Source organism: Podarcis bocagei, assembly GCF_964188305.1.
Source record: "Podarcis bocagei genome assembly, chromosome: 11".
NCBI lineage: Eukaryota > Metazoa > Chordata > Lepidosauria > Squamata > Lacertidae > Podarcis > Podarcis bocagei.
Genome location: NC_138136.1, coordinates 51143721 through 51162589, shown reverse-complemented (window position 1 = coordinate 51162589; position 18869 = coordinate 51143721). Strand labels below are relative to the sequence as shown.

General features: G+C 48.7%; 1 protein-coding gene and 2 long non-coding RNA genes across 3 annotated transcripts in view; 1 reads left to right on the top strand and 2 right to left on the bottom strand.

Annotated features, from left to right (window-relative positions):
• LOC308597517 lies at positions 1 to 1473 on the bottom strand. The gene is made up of 2 exons (XR_014013039.1): positions 1344 to 1473; positions 1 to 864 (listed from the first exon to the last, which is right to left on the bottom strand). It is a non-coding gene; the product is annotated as an uncharacterized lncRNA (long non-coding RNA).
• A 4581-nt stretch (positions 1474 to 6054) lies between these two features.
• Positions 6055 to 8224, bottom strand: LOC308597454. The gene is made up of 2 exons (XR_014013001.1): positions 7799 to 8224; positions 6055 to 7031 (listed from the first exon to the last, which is right to left on the bottom strand). It is a non-coding gene; the product is annotated as an uncharacterized lncRNA (long non-coding RNA).
• Positions 8225 to 12399: 4175 nt separating this feature from the next.
• ONECUT2 (one cut homeobox 2) overlaps positions 12400 to 18869 on the top strand; it is a 74213-nt gene continuing 67743 nt past the window's right edge. The window contains exon 1 of the mRNA XM_081212984.1: positions 12400 to 14120. Coding sequence (XP_081069110.1) covers positions 12890 to 14120 — 1231 coding nt within the window. The 5' untranslated portion in view covers positions 12400 to 12889. The remainder of the gene's footprint in view (positions 14121 to 18869) is intronic.

Here is an 18869-nt window from a genome sequence, read left to right as displayed (position 1 = left end):
TGAGAGATAGATATACACATTTTAATCTATGTGTAAACATAAAGCATGCATGAATTATATTTCTTATTATTCATATTACACCCTCCTCAACGCAGGCTGGCAGATTTAAATATATACCTCATGAAGTCCACTACAAACCGATCTTTTACAAACCTCTTTCAGTATTATGAGTATAGCGTGGATTTCTCCTACTCTGAGCTGTAGGATCTTACACAGTTATATATATATGTTTAAGTCAGCTAATGGAAAACGAAGAATTTGACTCTGCTAAGTCACCACATCAAAAATAAGAAGTTTTCCTCTCTTTTCCATATCGCCGACCACGCCGAGGTCCAAATCCAGCCGGAATTGCCGAGTAGGTTTTCATTGTGCGTTGGATTTAGATGGATCTCTGAGCCGATTTGAACTGAATTCCGCTCGAGTGCTTTCCGGATCGAGCTGCAGGAAAGCTCACGAGCCGGTTTACAGGGCTTTGATTTGCTCGATTAATTGGAAGTTTACTGCTTTCAACAAAAGTTACTACCGAGGAGTTGAGGGAAGTGCTTTCGGGATCTTGGGCAGGTGTTTGCGTGGAGCGCGAAGCCGTGAAGAAATTTGTTGGATGTCAGGAAAACTCTTCAAGCAAACACCCGAGAGTTAAAAAATATATATATACAAATTTCCTTTGTTCCCATACTGGCTTAGAAAGATATTTCCAAAAATATAGTTTTTCGGGCACCTTCCACCGAAAAGAGCTGAAACCTAGTAAATTTTTCATGCTATTCTTAAAGTTTCCAAAGACCTCAGATCGAAGCAGGCTTTCCTATAGCTCAGAACAGTCGCTGCCTGTAGATTTATCGTTTCCAACAAGTGGGAAACTTCCCCCTAAAGTAAAAAAGAAAGAAAGAAAATTATTTATAGCTCAAACTTTTCAGGTTTTAAATTCGTATGTCCTCCTCCTCTCCCTCTCCTTCCCTTAAACTTCAGAAAGAGAGACGTCGGCTGCATTTCTCTTTTGGATTTCTCACAAGTAAACGTGAAATGTCCTCGACCAGGAGCGAGTCCACCCCAAAGTGGCGATAAATTAAAAAAATCGCGGCCCGAGTTTCTCCTCCGAAGCCAGCTTCCGCTTTCGGAGAGTTAAATTTGTCCCTTTGACAATCAACAGCAACTTTTGCCTTCCTTTTGAAAGCGCAACAAAAAGATTTCACGCCCAACTTGAGCGGAACAAAGAGACCTCGCGCCGCTTTGCTTCGGGACCCCCCCCCCCGCCGCCGCCCCGCCCGCCTCCTCCTCCCGTGTTAAACGGAGGGTGAGTCGCTTGTTAGGGGGGATGAGAGGAGAAGACTCAATTTTATACATACTTTCTTATTTGAGGGAAGGATGTCCCTGAGTTGGAATCACGAGAGGACTGCGGGTTTGAAAGGAAAATTCGGGATCTCTCCATAAAGGACGTTAAAAGCTTTCGGTCTCATTGGATTTATTTATTTATTTATTTTTATTAAAATGTCAAAGAAAGAAAGAAAGAAAGAAAGAAAGAAAGAAAGAAAGAAAGATAAAATAAGCCACGTAGATAAATAAAGTATAATTAAATAATCCATATGCAGAAAGTATATAGAAAAAAATGTAGACAGAGGTATGTATATGAATATATAAAAGGGGGTATAAATCTACACATATAAAGTCTAATTGTACAGTCTCACAAATAAAGCATGCGTAAGATAAAATTGGGTATGTTTAAGAAAGGTACTGCGTAAGATGTAAGAATGGGAAGGTTCTATAGCTGGGTTAAAGTGGCCTTTGAATTTAAATAACTAAAACGCATTGTATTGCATTGTATTGTACTGTATTGTTTTGTATTGCTACCACCAATTTGCGTGTGCTCCTGGGGAGTCTGGTGTATGAATGCATACATGCAGGTCAGCACAAGGGTACACACACCTCGCGTACACAAGCCTCACACGGTGGAGTCAGTCAGCATCCCAGTTAAACCAAATTCTTTGGCGTTCAGCCGGATGGAGTCCTCTTGGAAATACAAACAGCACCGGAATCGAATCAAGAGGGCGATGGAAACGGCAGCCTGCTGAACTCCTGGGGTGTCTTCAGTTTAATGGGAGGGACAGGGGCAAAATGTCACCTCTCTTTCACCATACACCCCCTCCCATTCCCCCCTTTGAGGCTTTCAATTGGGAAGTTTTCCTCTGTTCATAAAGGGAGGCTGCTCCCCCCAACACAAGTGCTCTTGCGCCCAAGCGGCAATCGTATTAGCCACCAGTACTGTAAATCGCATTTTTCCCTTTCCAAAGGTCTACGGGGTTGACGCCAGACTTAAGGTCATACTTCGAATTAGACTCGTGGGTTTTAATGGGACTTAAGTAAGCCATGCCTAACTTACTTTATGTGCGATTAAGTCTGGATCCAGCCCTAGAGCTTTCCTCTGCTTTCAAAGAAACCTGTGGCCTTTTCTTTCTTTTTTTTCTCCTTCCACGCTCAAAACCCAAAATAGTATAATTGAGCTATCTTGATGCAATGATTTGGAAGGCTGCGCGCTCTCCCTTTTTTCTTTTTCCCTTCTTTATTTCTTTTCTGTCGTATTTGAAACTCTCCCTGATGTCCTCCTCGGTGGGTTAGAATAGAAACAGGATTAACTTTCTCTGACCTTAAAAGAAGGTGACGTTTCCATCTAGCGATTCCCAGCAGCAAGAAACAGATTCCTGGAGGAGGGGGGGCGGGTTGGTGGGGTTGTTTGGAGGGGTTGAAAGGGGTGGAGAGGGTGAATTGAAAAGAGGGCAGCTTTAACAAAACAAAAGATGGCCACAGGGTTGCCAGAGATAAGATTGTCCCGCCAAACAAGGAGAGAGAGAGAGACAGAGAGAGAGAACTCCTTTCGAAGTTACTGATTAAAAACTGGGAGGTGGGAAATAAGGGGGTGTTGGACGGAGAGAAAGGAGACCCTCACACACATACGAAAAATAAGCCCTTTCAACCTCGAAGTGAAAAACGTGGTAAATTCAACAGTGGTAGCTATGTTAGTCTGTGGCTATCATTATATCATCATTATCATTATTATTATACATTGGTCAACTGTACGGACATTTTCCTGGACTGGAGCCTCAGCTCCCTTACAGGAAAAGCTGGTGGTGACTGACACCACGGTAATGTGTTAGCCTTGCAGGTGTCACAGGACTCTTGGGTTGAGTTTCATCTCCCGAAATGTGCGATCTTTCCTGGCCAATTGCCTTGACTCGCCAGCCTGTGAGTCAAGGAACTTCGAAACTTTTTGGGGAGGTGGCTCTGTCCTCCCTTTTCTCTTGCGCCCATCTCGGTTCTTTGCACCCCCTCTTCTTCCCCGCATCCATTTCTTCCTCTCCTCAGCCCCAAGCTTTTTGGAGTGGAGAGATAGGGGGGGAGATGGAGAGAGGAGGGCACCGTACCCCAAATCCCGACAGGTGGCTAGTCTTAAGACTCACCAGTTTCAAGGCCACCACTGCCTTGCTCATACCTTGAGGCCAGATTTGCAGACCACCTCATTTTGCACCAAGAAAAAAAGCTCCACCCAAAAAAGCGCTTCGGACTACCAATCCTGCCTCTCTCTCTCCAACCCCAACTGCATTCGCCTTCAGTAGGAGCAGGATCCCTCCCTTGTCCAATCGCTTTCTTCCTTTCCTTTCTCCTTTTTGTTCCTCTGGCATTTACAGCCGCATAAATCTTGCAATTCGCACCCAAGTCTTTCTGCCCCCATCTCCCCCGCCTTTCTCCAACCAAGAAAGCTATGAAACTCTCAAACTCCACTTCGGACACATTGCAAAACTTCTCCCTCTTGCCAGAAGAAGCGAGGCTCTTCCTCACTTCCTTACCTAGATCATCTCCTAACGTTGACTCCTAGGGTGATGGGCGGAAGTAATAGGATTTTAAATTCATTCCCTTTGAATTGGCACCCAAGATCTCAGCGCCTCTTTGGAGTCTTTCCAGTGGCGTAGCGTGGGGGTCAGGGGGGGCCGGCCGCACCGGGCGCAACATCTGGGGGTTAGGGTTAGGGGGCGCAAATTACTTGCCTTGCCCCGGGTGCTGACAACCCACGCTACGCCACTGAGTCTTTCTAAAGGGGCGAGCTCATTTCACCGGCCAAACCCTTCTCCCCTTCGCGTTCACCGTCCGGACATTTCCCTGAGGTGCCTCTGCTTTAAATACAACCACAGAGAAAGCGAGTCCACCTCCTCTTCCAGATGTTAAACGCAGCGCCAGTATCTGCGCGGCATCTCCCTAGGCCTTCCTGCAAACTCCTTCCTGCTGTTAATTCGCCAGTATTATTATTATTATTATTATTATTCATGTTCCACGAAGTCAAATCGGAGAAGCTCGCCAAACGCAGGAAAGCCTGGTCTACGGCATTTCGGTCCTTTGTCGCCCCGCCAGCCCCCACCTCCCCAAAACAAAATGTGAAGAAAAGGAGAGAGAGATTGAGAGAGAGAGAGCGCGCATGACTTACCCCTGAATGGAGGTTGGAGTTGGGGCAAAGGGGAACCTGAAGGAAGGATCAGAGCACTGTTTGGGAGCGGAACAGGGCAGGCAGATGCGCTTCCTAAGCAAAACTGATGGCCAGCAACGCTATAGATTAGCATGGGGTCACCAGCACACACGGATTTGATCAATACCCCCGCACTCACGTGCCAGATGGTTTTGGAAGAGGAGAAAGAAAAGGAAGAGAAGGAGGGGAGGGGGACAGGAAAAGAAAACCTTCCAAACTAAAAAAGAGAGAGACTTCAGGTCCACCCAACGCCTGCCTCCCTAGTATCCCACAGACCTGTGGAAGGGTTTTAAAAATAAATATAAAGACATTTCACCGACAAAAAAATATCACTGGCACGTTATTCTTTGCTTCTTCACCTCCTAGAAAAAAATTTACTGCCCCTGCCCCCCCATTAAATGTTGAGATTTCACCCTCTCCCCCACCCCCTCTGTAGCAAATACAAACTCGCTTAAAATATCTATTGCGTGCGTGTATCTATTGGGCGGCGTGTTTAAACACGTGTACCCGAGGATTTAGTTTGTTTCAGAGGAGACCAAGGGGTTAAAAAAAATCAGAGGGCACCGATGGACCTTCACAGAGAATCATCCAGCACACCGTGTACAATTAGGTTGTTCCCAAAAGGAATGAAGGTTTTGCACACGAGGACACAGCCATTCGTGCTGCACACGTGCACACGTGTGTGTGTGTGAGAGAGAGCGGGGGGCGGGGTTCAGCCTGAGATCTTTCCACAAACCTCGCTCAGGACGCGAGCAAAAATACTGCTAGATGCCTGAATGGCTATCAGATAAAAACATATACAATGTATGCCAACACATTTATGGAATAGCATTAAATTGTGTGTGTGTGTGTGTGTGTGTGTGTGTGTGTGTTTAAACATTTCATTGTTTTCAATGGGGAGGGGGGATGATGAATTGGTGGTTAAATCTCCCTCACTGGAATGAATGGGACTTGAGTGCTCAAATTTGACTTCAATCTGCCCACGATTGCTCCTCGAATATTGCACGCTGGTGTCATGATGACATAGATTTATATATATATATATATATATATATATATATATATATATATATATATATATATATATATATATATATATATATATATATTAGAGAGAGAGAGAGGTTAAGTATATTTGGAGAACACACACACACCTTTTAATATAAAGGACTGAAGAGGAGAAAGGTTAAATTCTGGCACAAGCATGCAGGATTCCTCTTACAATTATAGAAAGACGCTGAGAATATTTGATATCAAAACAGTATTTGATATCCTTCCCCACGCTTGCTATTGGATGCGTAAAAACAGCTGTCTGCAAACCCACGTCTCCTATCATTGGGGTGCGGGCAATTTTTCTCAAATATTAATGGGGGGGCAATTCCTGAGTCACTCTTATTTACTGCTTTTGGGGGGGGGAGAAAGAAATTAAAATAGCACGGTAAAAAGCAAAACACTTATGCAGATCCAAGAGCACGTTTCCTTTTTTTAAACGATTATTATCATTGCTGATAATAAAGGCATATATATATATATATGGTGACGCTTCCAGCTGAGGTTCCCAGGACTCCTGCGAGCAAGGCGTTTTATGTGTGTTTGTCAGTCATTTAATGCCCTGGATAGGAAACGATCCTAATCTGAAATAATCCTGTGTCGTGTGCCTCTTTCCCTACAAAAGGGGTGTTGGAGACTTGTTTTCATTTCGCCTTCGAGACGCTCAGCGTGGAAATCCAGAGCCGAGTCAAAGGCATATTCAGCACACAAAGAGCCGCTTGTCTGCCTGATTCCATACAGAAAGCAGAGTATTGATCCGGAGGTGGGAACACGCAACACCTCACCTTTAAACTCTGGCCCACGTGACCAGGGAGCTCAGCAGCCAGAAAACAGGTTTATTTTTCCAGGTTGATCTTCTCCCACCCTAGAGAACCTCAACCCGCCATGCCCACCCCCCCCAGGTTAAGAGAATAGGGGCACTCACTGCTCCCCTTTTTCCCTACAGGAAAATGTAGGTGAAAAAGGCCGCAGAGATCTTCAAAAATCCAGCCTTGGGGGTTCCTGGGTGCCGCATGTTTACGCTTTGCTCCAAATAGGGGTTCTCTTCCCCCTCAAACCTTACAAACGGATGGATCCTGATTTTGACAGAGATTGGAAGCTGGCAGCGCAGTCTAAGTCATGCCTACTTAGAAGTAAGTCCTATTGAATGCAGTGGAGCTTACTCCCGGGTAAATTGGCGTTGGGGTTGCGGCCTGAGTGGCACAAAAGAGCAGGTGGAGCGATCTGCTGGGGTTTCGTCCGATTTAGCGCAGCGTCACGTGTGAATGGAGGCACCTTTGCGAGTAAGTCGGCTGGAGATCAGTTGGTCTTAGCTTTCCGGGAAACGGGTTTAGGAGCGCGGAGTGCTGCTAATCCCAGCTAATCGTTTCGATGTGCGGTGGATCCCCCTCTTCTGAGGCGAGTCAGAGAGGCTTTCTTTCAGGAGCAAAGCGGATTCGCACCCAGGAATTGCGATTGGCTCCTCTGGAGTCCGCTGTGAAAACACCTCCTTCTTAGTTTAAAACTGACACGTGGATGGATTTTCCTATTTCTACCAAACAGGAGATTCTCCCTCTCAAGCCCCAAACTGAGCACGTTTCAAAAGTGTTCCTCCCACCCACTTTTTATAGGATTTATATTGTTGTCAGGATTAAGATTTTAATGGGGAGGGAGTTGAAATAATTCCAATGGCTTTTTATTCTGCTGTGACATACCAAAACCAAACAAAAAAACTAGAATTTTTTTTGGCAAGAAATGTAGATGCGTGCCCATAAATTAATACACATTCCCTATCTAAAAATGTTTATGGTGACGTTTCTATTCTTTCCTCGCTCCTTGGAGAAATCCCCTTTCCACCCTCTGTTTAACCTCATAATAACCGTGTGAGGTAGACTGGGCTGAGAGACGGTGCTCCACCAACAATTAAAAAATGCAGCAGGATGATTGGGTAAGGAACTGGACTCCTGACCCCCTGAACCCAGCTCAGAAAGGTTGCATCTCAAAGTGACTTCCTTCAGTTTAATCCCTATTATTATTATTATTATTATTATTATTATTATTATAATATTTTATGGAAGGGGTTATACTACCCACATCAAGATACAGGTAATATTAGAGAGATTTATTTTAGCACAAAATATAATGTGTTTGTTTGTTTGCAAGCCTAATCCTATTTGATCATTTAATACCACAGAAATTTTAAGAAGGCTATCCGGAAGGACTGATACCCCAACGTCTATTGAGTTAACCTTGTTGCTTTACCTGAGAAGCTGGGACTTCCTTCCCACCGCTGTCTAGGACTCTTGCACCCACGTAGGGCTTCAATCCTGAAAGCGACTGAACCTCTCTATCCTCAAATTATCCACTTATCATCATCTTCATTATTCCTATCACTACCGTTGTTAGCCTACATTCAAGAGGACTACTCCAGAAGCGAGTGGTTTGAGAATTTACCGCTCCCGAGGCCAATACTGAATCAATTTCAGGTCCTTGTAGTCTTGATCCTAGGCATGTTTACTCAGGAATTAACCTCGTTGGGTTCAGTGGAGCCGCCTCCTAAGTAAGCGTGCATAGAGTTGCAGCCTATAGCTTCCATTTCCAGCGAATTTACGTGGGAGACAGTCCCAATCCACGCAGGGTTTACTTCAGAATAAACACGCTTGGGCTCAGGCCATATGTATTCATACTAAGGGCTTTACGTACGAGCAACCCGCCCTCTCCCATACTCAAACCTTACTTAGGGGCAAGTCCCATTCAAATGATAATACCAATGAAATCCTATTGAGTTCAGTGGCCATTATTATTATTATTATTATTATTATTATTATTATTATTATTATTATTATTATTAACTTTTGAGTAATCACGTCTCGTTAGAAGTCCTGTTTTTTGTTTTAGCATGAGGGTCTCAAGCGTCCTCGAGATTTGGGGGAGGGGCGCTACTATTCCCCCCCTCCGTGTCCCCCCCCTCAAAAAGCCCCACAAGACCATGTCACTGGTCCAAAGATTTATTTTGCAAGCTTTTCTCAAGTTGTTTTTTTTTAAAGTGGGGCTTCTCTTTCTCCACGCCCCCCCCCGCAGCCCACCATTGTTTTCCGAGCCAAGTTTTCTCTAACAGCTGGAAGTGGTTGGAAGGGACTGTCTTAAGAGACCCCCCGCTCTTCTTTTGACAGCTGATCAAAAGAAAATAGGTCACGCTTTTCAAACTTATGTCCCTCCTGCCCTTAATTACTGTCTCTTTAAACAAAGGCAACATCTGCGCAGCCTCAACCTGCTCTCTCGTCCCCCCCCCCCTTGGAGAAGCTGTTACTTCTGGAAGGGGCTGCGCGCGCTCTCGTTCTCTCTCTCTCGGCGGCTGGCTAGTCCAAGGAGGCTGGCACAGAAAATGCGAGGGGTGGATGTGTACTAGTGGGCGGGTACGCAAGGCCTCTGGAAGGACCCCAAAGCTGTAATCCTAAATAAGCATCGCGACTGGAGCAAAAATCCCAGGGCACTGAATGGGGTCTTAACTGGTGGATCAATGCGCGTGGGATGTGACTGCAAGCCGCCTTGCTAGGGAGTAACCCTCGCCATGTCCAATGAGGGAGGAAACATGCATAGGATCCCACTGCGACGACGCTAGCTAGCCGAGCTGGATAGGGTTTACTTCCGAGTAAGCACGCTTAGGGTTGCACCTTCTCAGGTCCGGAATTGGCCCAACCCAATTCAGCGGAAGCCCTCAATTTCTGAATTTTGGGGGGGGAATGATTTGGGGCTGGGCCGCTTTCAAGATCGACTCCTTACTCAGGAGTAAATTCCTTAGACATCAATTTTACTTGATGTGGGTGATCTACAGGAACACTTCCCTTGGGTCAGCTTGCAAGCGCCATCCTATATGTTTACTCAGAAGTAAGTCCGACTGCGTCCAATGGGCCTTACAGTAGGTATACAGTATAGGACTGCAGTCTTCATTTATGTTTGAGTCTCGGTCCTTTCAAAGGCCTTTTATTTCTCTTGTTTGAAGGCATGCTTACTCAAAAACTGAGCCAGTGTGGTGTAGTGGTTAAGAGCGGTAGTCATGTAATCTGGGAAACCGGGTTCGTGTCTCCGCTCCTCCACCTGCAGCTGCTGGGTGACCTTGGGCCAGTCACACTTCTGTGAAGTCTCTCAGCCCCACTCACCTCACAGAGTGTTTGTTGTGGGGGAGGAAGGGAAAGGAGAATGTTAGCCGCTTTGAGACTCCTGAAGGGGAGTGAAAGGCGGGATATCAAATCCAAACTCTTCTTCTTCTTCTTCTTCTTCTTACTCGCAAGTGAATGTACATTGGACGGTTAAAAAAAAAAGTTCGGTGTAGAACGTGCAGCAGGATCTTAGACATATTTGCACTCAGAATGGCAACCCACGAGCTTATTAGGGCTTACTCCAAAGTAAGTCTGTAAAGGATTTGCTTGCACGAAGTCAATTTCCTCCTTGCAACCCTGGGCGAAGTAACCAGAGGAGGAAGCTATGTCGAACTTAGGGCGAATTTGCTTGGGAGTAAATAAGCTAAGGTAAAGGTTCCATGTCTTGATATGAATCGGGCCAACTGCATCCCTTGGGGTTAATCTTCTGGAGTCTCTGTGTTTCTGGTTATTAAGAGCTGTTTGGAAAGTAACCACCAAAAGTACAGGTTTTTAATAATCATAATCACCATACATTTGTATTTTCTTTATTATCTGCTAATTAAACTCGAGGGTGTTCAGGCCTTTGGCATTTGTTTCGACTCTCTCTCTCTCTCTCTCTCTCTCTCTCTCTCACACACACACACACACACACACACACACGAAATCTCATTAAACTTCCTGAAAGCACAACTACTGCAAAGCTTCTGCCGTGTTGGGGGTCCCTAACACAAGACAGCCAAGCGTCTCCTTGGATATTCTCACATTAGTGAGGTTTACATTCGAGGAAACCGTGCTCTTTATAAGCTTGCCATCCTATCCTACTTCCAAAGGAGGGTGTGTGTGGAGCTGAGCCCCACTAAAATCAAGGGTCTTGCTTCCATGGACAGCTAAGCGCATTGGCCACGATCCAGCCTAAATTAAATGCCTTATAAGTCCCCATTGCAGGCGCTGAACTTTCCCATTGAAATCAATGGGCGTTTTAGCAGCGGCGCCTAGCTGCGGCCGAATCTTGGCCGTTGGCTTCGCAACTGGATTGCCCTTGCAATACACGGCCATGTAAGTGCGCAGCTCCGACGTGTTCAGGAGCCGGTGTGCATGCATAGGATTGCGATACTTGCGCGCAAAAAGGCGACCTGGAAAATTTGTAAATTTAATGCTTCGTGCCCTCGGGGCAGAGACCTCTCTATTCCTTGCGTCAGTCTGCTTAAGCTCCATGCGCCCTATTAAGGATCGAGATGCCAGTTTCATAGTCCATAATTGCAGGACTCATTCGGCGCAGACTTCCGCCGAAGCCTCTTTTTGGAAAGAGGCGAGGAGGAGGAGGAGACTGGGATGGAATAGCGAAGCAGCCCAGCTAGAGGCATTCTTGGGACTGCCGAGATCTCCATAAAGGGCCACCCCCTCTCCATAAATAGCGCATATATTATGCATATTCACACACACACCCCTTGTTGTTGTTTGTGGTTGCAACGAGGCAGGCGCCGCCGCTGCCGTCTACCTAGCGGGGAGCTGTAGCCTCGGCCGCCACGCTCCTCAGCAAAGATCAACCCGCCGCTAATCAGCGTGGCTGCTGCATAATGAAGCCAAGTTTGGCTAAGTTCTGTCGCGCTCCACGAAGGCGGCGCAGGGTGAAGGGAGAGAGAAGGCTGAAAGATTCTCCGGATCCAAAGGCGATCGGCTAGGATCACAAGCTCTGTTCTCTCCCCCGCCTCTTCCTCCCCAAGAGACAGTCGGTTTTATGCATTTTTTTTTATTATTTACGATTTTTATTTTTTTCTAAAAACCAGCCATCCAGCAAAGCCAGCCCAAATATTCCCAGTAAAAAAACAACACAGAACATCACCTTTGAGGGACTTTGAGCTGGTGTAGAAAGGCAAAGCTTGGGTAGGGGGCTGGGTGTTTGGTGAGGAAGAGCCGGATCCGCTGCCTGTCTTACTCGAAGGAAACCCCACAGGACTCCAGGGAGGCTAGCTTTCAGGCAGGCGCGCAGATGCGTTGCAGCCCTGGATACCTGGGTTGGTGGTGGGCTCCCTAAATAAAGACCGACCATGAAAATGCGCGGGGGGGCAATCACTAACAGTGGGGCGCTACATAGACATTTGTGTGTGTGTCTTTGTGTGTGTGTGTTGTAGCCTTTAACGTTGACTAGCTGGTGCCTGTGCCTAACAGAAAGGAGAGCTGGAAAAGAGATTTCTGCTGGGCATCGCCACCCCTTTTAGGTACCCACTTAACCGCCTCTGATTACTGCCTTGGCGGTACCCCGTTATTTTATTTTTATTTCTGAGAAGGGAGGCAGCTCCCGGGCGTGGCTCTCCTCTCCCCCCCCCCCCATCTTCAGAAGCTCCCTCTCCCGCGTTCCCTTTGTGCGCGCCGTGCGCCCTGTTTGCGCCTGGGCGCGGAGAGAGAGAAAGAGAAAAACAGGGCTGGCCAGCTCCGTCTCGATACCCAAGGCAGGAGGACGCTGCATCTTTAAATTCTCTCTTTCATTCTCTCTCTCTGCCTCTCTCCTTGGCGTTTGATTCCAGTGCCTGGGAATCTTCAGGCAAGCTTGAACCCTCCCGGCGCGTCGCTCCTCCTCCTCGCCTCTGCCATTGGCCGGGCTCCCGCAGACCTTGAGCCGGCTGGCTCGGCGAGGCGTCCTGAGTGGGCGATCTCCTCGTCCATCCGTCCGCAGAGCCCGCCTTTTCCCCGGGGCTGGGCTAGGTTGATGGGAGGCGAGCCTCGATCGCAACTCTGGACAGCTCCAGCTACCCAAACAGACGACGTAAGAGCAGGAAAGGGCTCGGACATGGCGAGGCGGCTGCAGCGGCGCTGGCCAGGCTGACGGAGAGGCTGGTGGCTGCCCTCCCTTCTCTCTCTCTCTCTTTCTCTCCCCCACCCCCCCTTCTCTCTCTCTCGGCTCCCCTCCCGCCCCCCACACGCACTCACCACACAATTCACACACGCACACAACTGAGAGGCCTTATATCGACACCCCCCCGTCCAAAAAAAAGAAAGGAAAACCCAACACAGCAGGAGCGTCAGCAGCAGCAGCATCCAGCATCTTCCTCTGGCGAAGCGCCGCGGCTGGAGCTTTTGATCCCCCCCACCTCCTCCCCTTCCCCAGAGCCAAGGGACCCCCGGAGCTCCGTCTGCCTGCCTGCCTGCCTTCCCCCTCTGCACCCACCCCCGCGAAGCCCCCTGGTGCCGACCACCCCTCTCCATGGACTGAATGAAGACTGCGTGCACCTCCTATCGATGCCTAACCAAAGAGCTGGACAGCTGCGCCATGAACCCGGAGATGACAATGGAGACGCTGGGCCCCTTGCACGGGCCCTCGAGCCATGAGCAGGAGCTGATGGGCAGCCCCAGCCCCCACCACCACCCCAGCAGCCGGAGCGCCGGATCGCTCCGGGTCCACCCGCCGCCGCCGCCGCCGCCGCCTCCAGGCCCTCCGCCGCCGCCGCCTTCCCACCAGGACTTGGCGTCCGCCTCGTCGCGTTCAGCCATGGTGACCAGCATGGCCTCGTTGCTGGACGGCGCGGGGGACTACCGCGCGGAGCTGTCCATCCCGTTGCACCACGCCATGAGCATGCCGTGCGACTCGTCTCCTCCGGGCATGAGCATGACCAGCACCTACACCACGCTGACGCCGCTGCAGCCCTTGCCCCCCATCTCCACCGTGTCGGATAAGTTCCACCACCCGCACGCGCACCACCACCCGCACCACCACCACCACCACCCGCACCACCACCCGCACGCGCACCACCACCACCACCAGCGCCTGTCGGGCAACGTGAGCGGCAGCTTCACCCTCATGCGCGACGAGAGGGGCCTCCCGGCCATGAACAACCTCTACAGCCCTTACAAGGAGATGCCCGGCATGGGCCAGAGCTTGTCCCCCTTGGGCGGCAGCCCTCTGGGCAACGGGCTGGGCTCCATCCACAACACCCAGCAGGGCCTGCAGAGCTACGGCCCCGCGGGCCACGAGAAGATGCTGAGCCCCAACTTCGACGCGCACACTGCCATGCTGGCCCGCGGGGAGCAGCACCTGTCGCGGGGCCTGGGCACCCCTCCGGCGCCTATGATGTCTCACCTCAACGGGATGCACCACCCCAGCCACCCCGGAGGCCACCCTCAGTCTCACGGGCCGGTCTTGGCCTCCGGCAGGGAGAGGCCCCCGTCTTCTTCCTCGGGAACCCAGGTCAACAACTCCGGGCAGCTGGAAGAGATCAACACCAAAGAAGTGGCGCAGAGAATCACGGCCGAGCTGAAGCGCTACAGCATCCCGCAGGCCATTTTCGCCCAGAGGGTGCTGTGCCGTTCTCAGGGGACCCTTTCAGACCTTCTAAGGAACCCTAAACCTTGGAGTAAACTGAAATCGGGCAGGGAGACCTTCAGGAGAATGTGGAAATGGCTGCAGGAACCCGAGTTCCAGAGGATGTCAGCCTTAAGACTTGCTGGTAAGCCTTCCCACCCGTCCCTCTCGCTCTCCCCGGTCTTTCCTTGTGTCACGGGGGGTCACCAGAATATTCGCTCTCCCAGGGAGTCAGCGGCCAAGTCTGTTGGTCCTCGGGTCAAAAGAGGTTGGAGGCTAGGGAGAGAGGTTACTTAGCCTACGTGTGTGTGTGTTTGTGTGTGTGTGTGTGTGTGTGTGTGTGTGTGTGTGTGTGTGTGTGTAGGGCCTGAGTGCTGCACAGGCTTTTGAACTTGGCTGATGGGTTGTCCCAAGAACCAACCGCCTTGGTTTTCGGGAGAGGATGTTCGCGAGACAATGCCCAGGCCCTTTGGTCTCCTTCCCGCCTCCCTCCGCGCCCTTGCCGCCTTATTATTATTATTATTATTATTATTATTATTTATTATTATTATTATTATTATTATTATTATTATTATTATTATTATTATTATTATTAATTCGGTGGTCTCGGTTTGGGTCTCTGTGGTACTTCTGGATAAACAATCCCCGATGTTTCTATCTTCCGAGTAGGAATGCTCCAAAATTAGACATCTTCTTGGGAGAGGGTTGTGTTGTTGTTGTTGTGTTGTGCCCCTTCTCTCTCAGGAAAGTTCCCTGGAAGATGGAGAAAAGGGAGCAGCTCTTCTCCCCTGACCAGCTTTTAGGATGCGCGGGGAGCGGGCGCGGGAGAAGACAGCTACAGCTTTGTGTATGCTGTGAAACAGGGGTCGCCAACCTAGTGCCCTTCGCCAGGTGATGCTGGACTTCACTGCTGACCCACTGACCATGCTGTCTGGGGCTAAGGGGAGTGCAAAAAGCATCTGGCGAGCGCCACGTTGACTATCCCAGCTTTGGGAAAGGACAGTGCCTTTCTCAATTCCAATCTCTGAGTGCTGTTTGTGAATTCTTTCGTCTATTTATTACATTCGAAATGGAGCACAAAACCAAAGCCTTTCTTTTTTGGAGTGTGCTATGGTGTCTGCAAGATAAATAAAAGCGTGTGTGGTTGTGTCGAGGTGGAAATCTTCCATCCTCGTCTATCCCCACCCCCCACCTTTCCCTTCAGATATGTGTGTGTATCATTTAAAAGTCATCATGAGTGGAAATGGAGAATTAAAACCCGCGTTCGCTCTGCGAAAAAGGAGGCGCTGAGATTGAAAGCTACCAGATGAACGCATCAGAAAGCTTGGGGTCTCTTTTGGGAGGGAGGGAAGGAAGCAGGGGAAAGGGCGCTATTTTCTGCAGAACAGATTGGATATATTTGAGCGTGGGGGGAGGGGGAAGGAGAGAGAACAATCACATTTTTTGGTATATTGTTCTTTTGATGTGTGCCGAGTTGTTTGCGGGCGCCCTCTAGTGGCAGCTAAGGGAAGCCTTCTACCCCTTCTATTGTTCTAAAGATGGCAAGGAATTTCGTCCATTTGTGCGTAATGAAAAAATATTACAGTACGGATTGTTGACAAATGAATCAGCTGGATAAAGGTGGGCAGGGGGATCTGGTCGGCAGATCTTACTATGCAAATCACGCTGAATGGGCTGAAACTGGGAGACGCCAGAAGGGAATGTGTATAAATACATATATTTCCATCCCATATAATGTATGCATCAGTAGGGGGAACTGATTGCACCATGGTTTTGACAGCTATTTTGCGGTGCAGCCTCGGGTATGGAAAGATAACCCTGCGCGGGGATTCGCCTCTCATCCTTTCATCACCCTTCATCACAAGGTAGTTAGATGCCCAAGGCTAGAGTCACAGAGGAGCGTGTTGATTTCTGGTACATTGAGATCTATTGTTTCCTAGGCTTGCTCCAGCTGGGCATATTTAAACATTCTCACACAGTCTAACGCCCCCGTCCAATGTTTACAACCGCGTTTAATAAAAGGAATCCCTCCTCCTCTATCCTTGACAATTGCCTCATTCACCTGTAGTTTGATTGATTCTGGTCTGTTGCAATTAATCGTTGGCTGGTATTGATTAGCAGAGGGGAAAACTACTACATAGGGATACCCCCCAAGAGATGACTTCGCTTCCAAATTCTTCTCACCTCACCCCAATTTCCCACCCCACCCCATCTCCAAAATTACCCTTGCCTTTTACTATAGATATACCAAAGGACTGATCGATCCTTTGCAGGAGATTTCAAATCCCTCTCCTTTGGGGAGGGGGCGCTAGGAGGGTGGGGAGTGGGGTTTCTTTTCCTGACGCGTCTCCAGCGATTTATTAATAATTAGCAATCCTGCTCTCTTAATTATGAGCCGCGTTACCAGCTCGTGGGAAACTAAGGCAGGAGAGGAAATTGAATGTGTGAACGTTTTGCTTTCCTGGCGAGGCTGGGTATGTGGCTACATCCTTTGTTCGTGTGTGTGTGTTGTCACGTCACTCTTTCCCTAACAAGACAGTTTGTGAACACCTCGTCTCCAAAGATGAGCTCCGCTTCCACCCGCTCCTTCCCTCCCTCTCGGCCCCCCTCCCCTTTCTCATTGGGTCTTACTGATGATAATTAACGTGAGAACCGTCTGAATTGGTCTATCGACCCGCCTTTTGCATGGTATTCCCCCTTTTAATAGCAAGGTTGTTTGCGGTAATAAAGCAAAGCGTTGGGAACGAAGGGAGGGGGGCCGGAGAGAGTCTTACGGTGGCGTTTTCCTCTTGGTTTAACGCGGCGTTATTTTAGACTGGGGTGATGAGGGGGTCCCATATTTCTTTCTGATTTTTCTGATTTACGCAGAGCCGAAGGAATTTCAGAATGGGGGGAAGCGCTGGAATGCACCCCCAAGTCTCTTGCTTTTTAGGATTCAAGTCCTCAACGCCCTTCTTTGGAAGTAAACCCTATGGATTCCAATGGGACCGCACGCACATCTTGTGTCTAGAAGCTCATATTTCAAAGCATTAAAAAATATGCTGACCTTCAAAGCTGCCCGATTATAATCCAAAATCAGAGGTGCCAGGGTGACAATAGGTGGGAAATACTTTCCTGTCCTGCCTATTATATATCAGTAGGCTAAGATACTATTATGAACGTTTTTGGCGTCGCGATCCCATTTAGGTTGCACTTTTAACTCCACAGCGACACTTACTTCCGAGTAAACATATAGAGGCTTGTGCTCTTAGGCTGCTTCCTTGCAGCTCCCCTCTGAATGCGCTACGCGTAAGTAGGGCCCATTGAAATCAACGAGCTTTCCTTCCAGCAGGTGCGTTGAAGGTGCGGCTAGGAGTCAGTTAAAGAGGAGGAAAAACTTGATTGTTTGATAAGGTTTCTAGTACAGCCACAATCTCGTTCCCTTGTTACTTTCAACAGTATGCGGGTTGCACCTTTTGAAAAACCGCGTGTAGATGCGCTCCGGCTCCGTTTTGGATGTTGATCCGCCGTTTTATTCCGAGTAGCCCTGGCACACTTGTTGCAACGCTGCCTAAGGAGTTCTCCACGGTGCGGGGATGGCCAATATTGCCATATTCACCACCGCAGCTTGTCTATTGGAGAAGCAGCTGGCATTGCTGGAAGGATCCAACGGAGAGAGGAGATATTACCATGGACTTTACGCGTAGCTGCAGACACCAGCAAAAGCGCGGGGGACGTGCGCAGAGAAAAAGAACAAAAGCCCTCTTTCTATGAATTATTAAACTAAATCTGGGTGCTTATGGAGAGCGGGGGGGAAATGAGGAACGCTTGTGGGGTGGGGGTGGATTGCGAAGCGCACTCCGGTTTGGGTTGAGGAGTCACAGAACTGGAGCCTTGGCAGCAAACCGAGGGTGGAGGTTTCTGCGCATTTCAAGGGAGTGACAACCCACCGTTTGGTCCAGTCAATTTCACAGCTGCAACAGCAGCGACCTGTGCAGAGGGGTGGGGGAAGGTCTGGCCAATTTCAAGAGCCGCGTTTGAGTGATGATGGAAGGTGACTTGGTATAGTCTCTCCATCTCTCTCTCTCTGAGCTATTAAAAATTCATGCTCAAGCCCCACAGGGCGAGATGGGCCGCTGTGCCGGGGTGATTTCTTTACATATTTAATGTCTGTTTAGGCTGTTTGCTCAAGCAGAAAGCAGCCTGCAATAATAATAATAATAATAATAATAATAATAATAATAATAATAATAATAATAATAGGCAGCCACTCGAAAAAGCAGCAGCAGGAAGAGCCGACGGGTTTCACTGGTTCGAATTTTACCATTAAAATTTATCCACACTGAGAGAGAGATGCAGAAGGCAGACGTTTCTCCTAACAGCCTTTTCTGGGCTGGGCTGGTAGTGGTGGTCTCTCCCCTTAGCCGCGCGTAACCATCGCCAGGCCGGCCTGCCCTCGCTGGCAGAAGCTCTGAACACGCTAGTTAATTGTTTTCACCTTTGCGATAAATATCACTTATGCAAAAGTCGCCCCGCCACTCTCTCCATCCACTTCCTCGGCGCCCCCTCCCCATCCCTAAATTTAACGATTTTCAATTAAGAGGAAGAAACATAACAGGAAGAGGGAGGGAGGGAGGGACAGAGGGGGAGAGAGGCCAGATAATCACTATAACGCATGCATTGATTACATTTGTGTATCTGTGTGTATCTACGCATATAACACATGCACACATTTCGCTGGCTGGCCAGCAGTGCAAGCGGGAGACATTCCGAGGGATTTTATCTGCTCCACGCATATATATTCCTTTTCCATTGCTGTTATTAATGAGCGCCCACATTTTCCTCGAACGGCTAATATTAGTGCTATCAGGAAGCTATCGTTTCGATTAACACCCGGTGTTCCTTTAATTACCAT